Source organism: Anopheles ziemanni, chromosome 2 (assembly GCF_943734765.1).
Source record: "Anopheles ziemanni chromosome 2, idAnoZiCoDA_A2_x.2, whole genome shotgun sequence".
In the NCBI taxonomy this organism is placed as follows: domain Eukaryota; kingdom Metazoa; phylum Arthropoda; class Insecta; order Diptera; family Culicidae; genus Anopheles; species Anopheles ziemanni.
Window position 1 is genome coordinate 30,236,889 of NC_080705.1, and position 9,358 is coordinate 30,246,246.

The 9,358-nt window shown below is 46.7% G+C and overlaps 2 protein-coding genes across 2 annotated transcripts; both read right to left on the minus strand.

Moving 5' to 3' along the window:
* Positions 1–462: 462 nt before the first annotated feature.
* On the minus strand, positions 463–2,858 carry LOC131281503 (SET and MYND domain-containing protein 4). The gene is made up of 4 exons (XM_058310837.1): positions 2,558–2,858; positions 2,118–2,313; positions 1,464–2,051; positions 463–1,339 (listed from the first exon to the last, which is right to left on the minus strand). Exons 1-4 carry the CDS (start codon positions 2,856–2,858, stop codon positions 463–465), a joined length of 1,962 nt encoding a protein of 653 aa, XP_058166820.1.
* Positions 2,859–3,359: 501 nt separating this feature from the next.
* On the minus strand, positions 3,360–5,958 carry LOC131282003 (SET and MYND domain-containing protein 4-like). Its single transcript, XM_058311384.1, has 6 exons — positions 5,652–5,958; positions 4,533–5,292; positions 4,323–4,475; positions 4,080–4,253; positions 3,670–4,006; positions 3,360–3,575 (listed from the first exon to the last, which is right to left on the minus strand). The coding sequence occupies exons 1-6, from the start codon at positions 5,956–5,958 to the stop codon at positions 3,360–3,362; spliced, it is 1,947 nt and encodes a 648-aa protein (XP_058167367.1).
* Between the last annotated feature and the right edge of the window lie 3,400 nt (positions 5,959–9,358).

Here is a 9,358-nt window from a genome sequence, read left to right on the forward strand (position 1 = left end):
CAAAAATGACATCTATGACAATCATTGGTCTGCTGTCCCCGGGATGGTTGTGCTCAGTAAATTCTTATTTTGCATATTTTTTATACTAATTTCACTAAAATATACAACGTTTGTAAGTCAAATAATTGTTTTCATTTTATTTCGTGAACCTGCATTTTTTTTAATCCTATACGAAATTGCTCATTTCCATGATGAAAATGATGAAATTTACCTTCAAATCGCTCTCCTTGGTTACAGGGTGATTCAACGCAAATAAGACATTTAAATTTACCGTTAACAAACTATTGGCTATTTAATTAGAGAATAGGCACAATATCAATTACATAAAAAGGTATTGCTTGATTGCACCATTATTTTTATTAAAAACATTTGCAAACAGTTCCTTTATTGAAATGCTACCGGACGATTTCACAAATCAATGCGTCGAGCAGAGTGTCTTTATCAGGGGGCATCTTGATTTCTTCACTTTTTTGCTATTGCTCTAGTGTACCGATTACCAAACTCCAGCATACAGGCCCGTAATCCTTGTTGACACAGGTGGTAGTCTCGGTACGGCGGAACCAACACCTCGTTCATCGTTGCCATCATCTCCATGTACTTAAGCAGCGCGGTCTCATACTCCCCTGCCGCATGCAACCGTGTAGCCGATTTGAACAACATATCCGTATCCTGGAGCATCTTCAAACCCTTCATGATGTTCGTATGCTCGCCACACTCCGTGCACTTCACCATGAAATCGTTTATCTCGGCCGGTATATTCAGCACGTTCGAACATATCTTCCCACCATCGCAGCGGAACCGAATCACGTTCGGGTCCATCTCGGAAAACAGGGGCCAATTCTGCAGACACGGTTCACACTGGCACGTGAACCGGTACTGTTTGAGCAGCGTTTGGTGGCGTTCTTCGCGACGCACCTGCGTGAACAGTGGACCATAGTTTTCGGCCACCATCGAGTCGGCCGGGATGTTTTTGACCGTCCGCACGCACACCTGATTCCCGCGATAGTAGCGTGTTACGCCTGGGTCGCACGAGTGATTGAAAAGCGCCAGTGTCGGATACAGTCCACCGCCGATAAATGTGGACTGTCCATCGTCTTCTTCTCTATCGCGGATCATTTCGGACACCTCGTGGGCGTTGTACTGCAGTAGCTGCAGATTGTGCAGTAGCAGGCCACCGATGTAGTTCTGCGTCTCCGAATTTAACCCACTGTATCCTCCGAGTGTGAGACACGTGTTCAGCATCGTCGCCATCAGCGTGCGCTGGAACAGATCCTCCGGAGTACGCTCGGACTCGTGGGTGACCAACTTGTACACCTTGCGGTAATCATCGATCGGCAATCTAGCAGGGAGAAGCAGAACAATTGTTCATTTTAGAACCGGTTATTTACGTGAGAAAAGGGGTTTGAATTAAAAATAAATTTCCCAACAAAAGGTTAGCCAAGCCGCAGGTCTCGGGCACTTACTGATCGATCTGCTCGTTTGTCAGCGCAGCCAGTTCCGGTTTGATCTTTGCAAAGTAGTCTCCGGACTTTTGTGTGATCATGCGCAGCGCCATGTGGCACGTGATGGACGCACCGGAGCCCCACAGGATGGGCAGAAAGCCACACTCGTACCGATGATACGATCCGTTCGCTTTGGCCTCACACTCGTCCGAGCAGAAGATCACATCCGAGCACAGCGGGCATGCGATCGGTACCGATACGCGCCTAAAGCAGTGCGTGCAATGATCCAAACTGTAGTCCTCCAGCAGGGCCGCCACATGCGGACGCTCCAGTAGAAGAATTGTGTTCGGCTTCAGATCACTTTTGGTGCGCGCGAAACGTCCTTCATCTTGCGTATAGTCGAACCAGAGGGCCTTATCGACAAAGTGTTCCGGGACCTTCGTTGGCTGGCTGGCCGGAGCCTTCGGTTTCGAAGAAGGCTTTTTCTTCATCTTCTGCTCCATCTCGATGTTCTTCGGCAGCAGGTTGATCATGATTTGAGCGTCACGTTCCAGTTTTTGACGACGCTCCAGGGGAAGCGTCGACTCGTCCAGTGCTGTAACTGTGGCCCTGAAATGCATCAAATTATACCAATTAGACCAAACTGTTAAATCTTCTTGGCTAAGCTTTTCATACTTAAAGCTATCCAATGCCGCCTCGTAATCCTTTTTTGCCAAAAAACAACGTGCCTTCCGCTCGGTCAGCTTGTACATCATCTGCTTGGGATACTGATGGTTGAGGGCCCTTTGAATGTCTCTGAGTGCGAGATCATACTTCTCCAGATGGTACAACGCGGCACTCCGGTTTGCCAATATGATCGACTTTTCTTGGACTGAAAGAAATAAAAAAATCCGAATATCATCTTCTCCTGCCCAAGATACGATAAAGAAATGCACTATCAAAAGAGTTAATTTGGATCGTCGTCTAATGTCAACGAACGGTACGAATTTCGACAATCACACATCTAGGTCAGCAGAACCATTGCTTCCAAATATAGCCCGAAGAACGCACAAGAATGCCAGAGAGGTTATGTGCGCCTAGGGGAGACCGCCATCAGATGGCCTGTGAAAACGTACCGTTTGCCTTCGGCGTGGACAGATAGCACTTGTTGTAGAACACGAGCGATTCGTTCCACCGTTCTGCCTGGAACGCCTTGTTGCCCAGCGTCTTGAACACGATCGCCTGCTCCATACATTTTCCGTTGAATTCACGCTTCAGCTGCAGCTCGTCGATGATGGACCGCAAGCCGTTGACAAACCGGAACCGCTCCTCGTTGCTGGCCAGCTGGGCGAACTCGTTGAACCGATTGGCGTCGATCGATTTCCGTGCCGCCTCGCAGTACCGGGGGAACGTGCCATCTTTGTGGTAGATCTCCATGGTCGATCGTTTTCCCTTGCTAATGTTGAAGCTGATCCCGGCGGATGAAAGATGGCCGTCCCGATGGCCTGCTGCAATGGTACTACGGGGAAAATCTAAACGTCAACCCTGGCCACGTGAAGTTACGGTTAGAGAACGAGAGAAAGTGCTCAATCGGGGATATTTTTAGAAGACGTTCATTTTCTCAGCCCGCCTTGCGTTTGCGAACCACACGAATTCAGTTTCATTTTCATTTTCAACGCCGGGTTGCTTTCGGATGGTTTGTTGTTGTTTACAAAGTTCACCGCGTATTCAAAGCGACGCACGCGCAACCGTTGATTTCATTGAACGGCCGGTTTTTATTTACGCAACGGAAGGCGGAAGCCAACGGGGACGAGAACGCAACGTGATCCATTGCGCAGAATGAATGGATGCGAGGCGCATAGATTACATTGTACCTTCGAGAGATCGTGTATGCAAAGGTAAACAAACCAATCTTGATAGACAGTTCGCAAGTTTTTGTTACTTTTCGGTGTTAGGACATTCCACGTAGCAACTGCCCAGGTCCAGGCAACAGCGGCGTATCCCTTGCTGGCAGAGGTGATAGTCCCGGTACGGTGGCATTAGTATTTGGTCCATAATAGCCATGATCGCGGCATACTTCGATAGTGCGTGCTCAAAAAGACCCACCGAATAAAGGTGGCTTGCTTCGTTGAATCGGTTTAACATTTTTGCGTCCTGTGGAGCAAAAGGAGGAAGTGAAATGGCTGTGTCAAGGTCCTCGACGAAGCCTTCGAGCATGTACGTCCATTAGGTGATGCTCGTGGCTTACCTGAAGCAACTTAATTCGCTCCATAATGTCGACCGTTTGTCCACAAGCGTTACACCGCATGGTGTAGCATTCCGAGCTGAGATCGAACAGCAGTGCCTCCTGGCAGGTTGGTCCGGTGCAGCGAAAGCGTATCACCGATTGATCCATGTCCGCGTACGCCGGCCAGTCTGCCTCGCAGGCCTGGCAGCAACAATCGAACCGGTAATTACTGGCCAACGATTCTCGGCGCTCCGTTCGCGGTGCCTTCGTGTACAGTGGACCATAGTTTTCCGCTATAATCGAACCGGCCGCAATGTTCTTGATCGTCCGAACATGCACCGTAGTGCCGGTGAAGTACCTGGAATGTGTATGGGAAGATGTGACAGTTCAACTCATCGACTAATCTCTTTCCGTAGGAACCATGCAATTACCGGACGATACCGGGATCACAGGAGTGGTTGAAGAGTGCCAGCATCGGATAGAGAGCCGCACCGATTGCGACCGACGTTCCTGCCTCATTCGGCCGCTTACGCTGCACTTCCGAGACGTCGTGCGCACTATAGTTGACAATTTGCAAGTTGTGTAACAGCAAGTACCCTAGAAAACTGTACAGTGAAAGAGAATGTTAGTGCCCGCAAGGAACATCCCAAAGTCCCATTACCCGTCCCACTTACCCATCGTCCGGTTGGATGGTCGTGTAGTTTCCCTGCCGGAGGATACTGTTCAGCATCGTTGCCATCAGCGTCCAGATGAGGTATTCTTCCGGGTCACGCTTGTCCGAGTGCGTAACCAGGTTGAACACTTTCCGATAGTCATCGCTGGTAAGTCTAAGAACAAAATCAAACTTATTGTCGTTCATCACTAGCTCGGTTAGTATCTCATACTTGTCAGTCAAACTGGGCACCAGGTTAGGTAGCTCGTGCCTTATTCCCTCGAAGTAGGAGTACGGTTTCTGGGCGATTATTCGCAACGCCAGATGGCTGACGATGGTAGCCCCGGACTTCCACAGTGTTCGCAGGAATCCACACTCGTACCGGTGATAGGTTTCACAGGCGATCTGTTCACAGCGCCCCGAGCAGAACACAACGTCCGTACAGTTCGGGCAACAGTAGAGAATCTCGATCCGCTCGAAGCAATGGCAGCAGTGCGTTAAGCTGTACTCCTTCACCAGTGCCGCCACGTGGGGTTTCTCCTTCAGAATCAACTGATTCGGCCGTAGGTTCGTCTGGGCCGTGGCAAACCGACCGTCCGTTTCGTTACTCTCGTACAGCACACCACCATCCAGATGTGGTCGAAACACGCGGTCCCCTTTCGGCGGTTCCAGGTACTTCTGTACGTTCTTATACTGGTAGTACACCGTGTCGGTGAGCTTTTGGAGCTCCGCTATCTTGGCATCGCGCTCTGTGTCCGTCAGCACGGGGCAGTGCTTGAGATAATGGACCGTTTTATCGTAGCACTCTACTGCCGCCTTGAAGTCTTTTTTGGACTGAAAGATCTGCGCCTTACGCTCCCACAGGCCGGACAAACGATCCTTTGGGAAGCCGTAGGCGATGGCGCGATCAATATCCTCGAGCGAATGATCGGTTTTGCCCAACTGCAGCAGAACTTGTGCCCGGTAGTCTAGTAGGAGTGATTTTTCGTGGGCTGCAATAAATCAATCAATGAAATGAGTGTTTTAGCGCAGTGGAAAATGGCTTTAATTTGAATCTATGCAGCCTATAATCACATGGTATTAGCTGGACTAAATTAACTTGCAGCAGGTGTTAATACCATGTTTGAAGGAGCGTGGGAAGTCTGTTTCCACCATTTTGCACAACAATAAATGGCTCGTTTACGACCACCAGATGGTGGCGAGGGACCATAAATTTAAATAATGACCATTTTATGGATTAAAAATTCCACAATTTGGTGGAACGAGGATCATCTGCTTTTTTTATAACACCACGTTCGTCGCCGTTGTTACCGAATTTTTCTTTTGTTTTATCTTACACATTTTAACGTACCATTTTCTTCCGGAATGAGTAGATACGATTGATTGTAGCATTTCAACGCACCGAGCCAATCTTCATTCTGCGCCAACCTGCGACCCTCCGCCTGGCACTCCAGCGCTTTTTCCAAACATTTGCCCTCGTCCTGCACCCGCTCCAGCGGTAGATCGTTCACAACGCGCCACTTGAGTTCGTTGACGAACCGAAACCGTTCCTGATCCGTTGTCAGAGCCGCGAACTGCTCGAACTCTTTCATCCCGAGCGCACGGCGGAACTTCTTCGCGTACCCGTGGAAGTATCCATTCTCGGTGCTGACTTCCATCGCCGTCGCGAAATTACTTATCACACGGGTCTCTCTAGGGGTCGTAGTAGCACACAGCACTGTTCGGACTGTTTCTGTTGGCGACAAGCGATGGAATAAACGCGAGATTCTTGGATTCTGACATAGCAGCGTTTCGGTTTTGTGGCAGTGAAAATGTCTTTGTTTTATTAATAGACACCAACCAAACCAAACGCCCCACAACAACGGCCGTAACCGTAACGCTTCTGCGGCTTGCGCAACCTTTGACAAACGCAACGGTGAACGGTGTGGCCGGATGCGCATGAGCATACGCAATGTTGTTGTTCATTGCGGCAGAATGAACCATCAGCGAAAGATGCGGACGGATGGTCGTTATTAATTTATTGTTTAAATTCGAGATATTCAAGCTACACCTGTTCTTTTATTATGTGTTACAAAATCTTTGCGGAATGTATTAAACAATGGATGGTTTTAGATCCCCCTCGTCCAGTAGTAATGCCATCCGGTTAGATCCAGGCGAGGAATCAGGGGCCAATAGACGTCGGGGGTTTGGGCCGGTAAAAATCCGGCACTAACCGTGGACCCTTGACAGGCGGGTTGACCAGTTGTCTACCGAAGATTTCCTCCTCATAAAAAAAAAGATAGTTTTAGTTATATTATTTAAGTGACTTCTTAAGCTCAATCCACGTTGATAATATGGTTTAAAATTTATTTTAATTTTACTTCTCATGACCTCACGTCCCTGCAGTTTAATCACAGCGGGATAAAGGAAATAATAAAAATTAAATATTATAATAACCGTCCGGATGTTTATCCAAAATATTCGTTATTAATTTTTCCTGCCATCGATTAACTTCTCTATAGAGCCGTTCACTTTGCTGTACCGATTTAAGGTGGTACAACCTCGCCAAACTGAACGTTCGCAACAATCTGGCACTTTCTAGATTCGAACGTAAACGGTTGAAACTACATGGGATGGTGCACAATTGAGTGTGACTTGCTTTTTATTTTATTTTTTTTAATACATTACAAACATGTTCACACACTTTCCCACCGTCAATAGTGTTGGGCGGAACCCGGTGCAGTATTACAATATTTTATTTCAGTTACATCGCTCTGCTTTATTTTTGCACCACAGCGAGGCTGCAACGAAAACGCTCACCACACACTACCAGCCAGCGACCGTGACGTGCAGAAAAACGTGTTTCCGACGGGCCCTCCCCGGGGTGGTAAGGGGAAGCGGTGGTGGCGGGGGACTTTCTGCCCCGGGGCAAATGAAACAATTTTCCTGATATTCATGTGCCAAGGGCAATGGAGCAAGTAATAACGCATGCATGCACCCGGTTGTTTAATGCTGAGCGAACTTTGTATCTCTTAGCTCAGTACTATAATCATTTTTTAAAAGGCTTGAAGAAAACATCTTACGCAGTGTGAATCTGTTATACATTTTAAATCAATTTTAGTCATTGTATGTTTTGCGTTTCACTTACTTAATTCAACTGATGGCAGTTTTATTTTCTTTACTTCTATTTTAGAAAAGGGCAAAGAACTAAGCAAACCTGCTTTAAGGAGCACATGTTTCGGACGAAACGTAAAACAATAGCAAACAGTGACTCAATTCGGGCAGCTGCCATTCACCAGTTGATCATGTTTTCAAGCTCGCCTTGGGGTGGGCCGTAGCAAAAAGGTGGTGTAGTAGAAAATCTTAAAATACACCTTCGCCCAATGGCGTGACGAGACGATGCTGATGGCGATGATGACGATGCGCCTGGAACGATAATGCCGGTGACACAAGACATCACAGTGTGAGTCGAAAAAGAAATCGGTTGACCCATTGACGTCGCGCTGCGGTGTGCCGCCTTGGCACTGTGCCCGATAGATCAATTTTATTGTCCACCCTTAATTCGTGAATGTTTACCATACACCCACGGTTTCGTCTTTTCTTCTGCTAAAAAGGGAAGAAAAACCACGCTCACATGTGTCCACGAGCGTCACATTCCTTTTGGGCCACGAAAGGTTTTTGTCCCACATTCGCGCAGTGGGCATCCCCGGGGGCTGAAGTGCACGTGTGCGAAGATGCTCACCTCACACGCTGGTGACGATTTCTTTTCCCATCCCCTTTGGGCGAGCAGTGGTGGGCGAAAGTCACGGCTTTGCGACGTCACCGATCGATGTCCAATGGCACTGATCAAGCTCAAGAGCATCCAACCCGGCTGGCAGGCAGCCTCCAGGTTGAAGTGCAATGAATTCGCCGTTTCGAGGAGGGCCGAAGTGTGTATTGCGAAGATAATTACACTTTACTCCTATTGATTTGCCCACAGGTGCCATTGAAGTGCGGCGTTTGAGAACGCGCCGAGAGTGTCCGTTTCGATGGCCATGAGCTGGCAGCTCCTTGAGGAGGAGTATCATCTTCGGATATTTTTTACGTGTGGATGAGTTCTTTTTTATTGTTTGCTTTTCCATCCCATTGTCCCTCGGACGCGCGTGTAGGTGGTCTTTTCGCGTGGCATTATCGTTTCGAGAGGGCATGTTCATTGAAATTTTCGCGTAGACTTAACCCAATCGTTCGGTTGAAGTGGATCCTTTTGCGAAATAGACAAAGCCAAAGTATGCTTCCACCTAGTGTTGAAAGGATCAATGTGGCATCCGAAGAGGATTAACTGTCCCGCATCTAGGGTACACGTGTCGACGTTTCTTTTAGTTTAAAAATGCCTGAAGAACAGCATACATCTGACGTCAATGTTGATTATTCGTGTAAACTTTGTTCAATGAAGAAAAGAGCGATGCTAGTTAAACAGCTGGACTTTACCTCGGAAATGACCTGTTTTCTAATGTTCATTTATTCTTCTTCTTCTTTATTTCATTTATTATACTTACCATTTCACACAATCTTAAAAAACAAATATTAAAACGCAATGTTCTCTCTAAATTGTAGTAAATCAAAAATTGGTTGATTTTAAATAGTTTATTCATATATTTAAAGATCTTCTCTCTTTGCTACAACAACACTGTTTTGGTAAATTCCAATGTATATGATACATAAATAGAACTTACGGATAATAACTTTCTAGCGATAGATGATGTTCCTTTTTTGTATATGTTCTTTTGTTTTTTTTTCATGTTTTTGTTACGCGGTGTTTAGCTGTTTTGGTATTTTCTGGTTTCGTATTTTCTGCAGCTTATTAGCGTTGCGTTTTGTTTGTCTTTCCCTAATGTTGCCTTTGAATGTACAGAATGAAGCTATTGTTGTTTTGCTTTCTACTTTTCCCTATCTTCTATTTTTTACTATGCGTTTTCTCAATGTTTGCTAACGTTAGATTCTGATATGTGTTAAATTTTTGCCTTTTTTGACCTAGTTTATCATATCCATTCGCTTTATCATTAGGCCCTTTTTGTTTCGCTACAGTGTGCTTTCCAATTT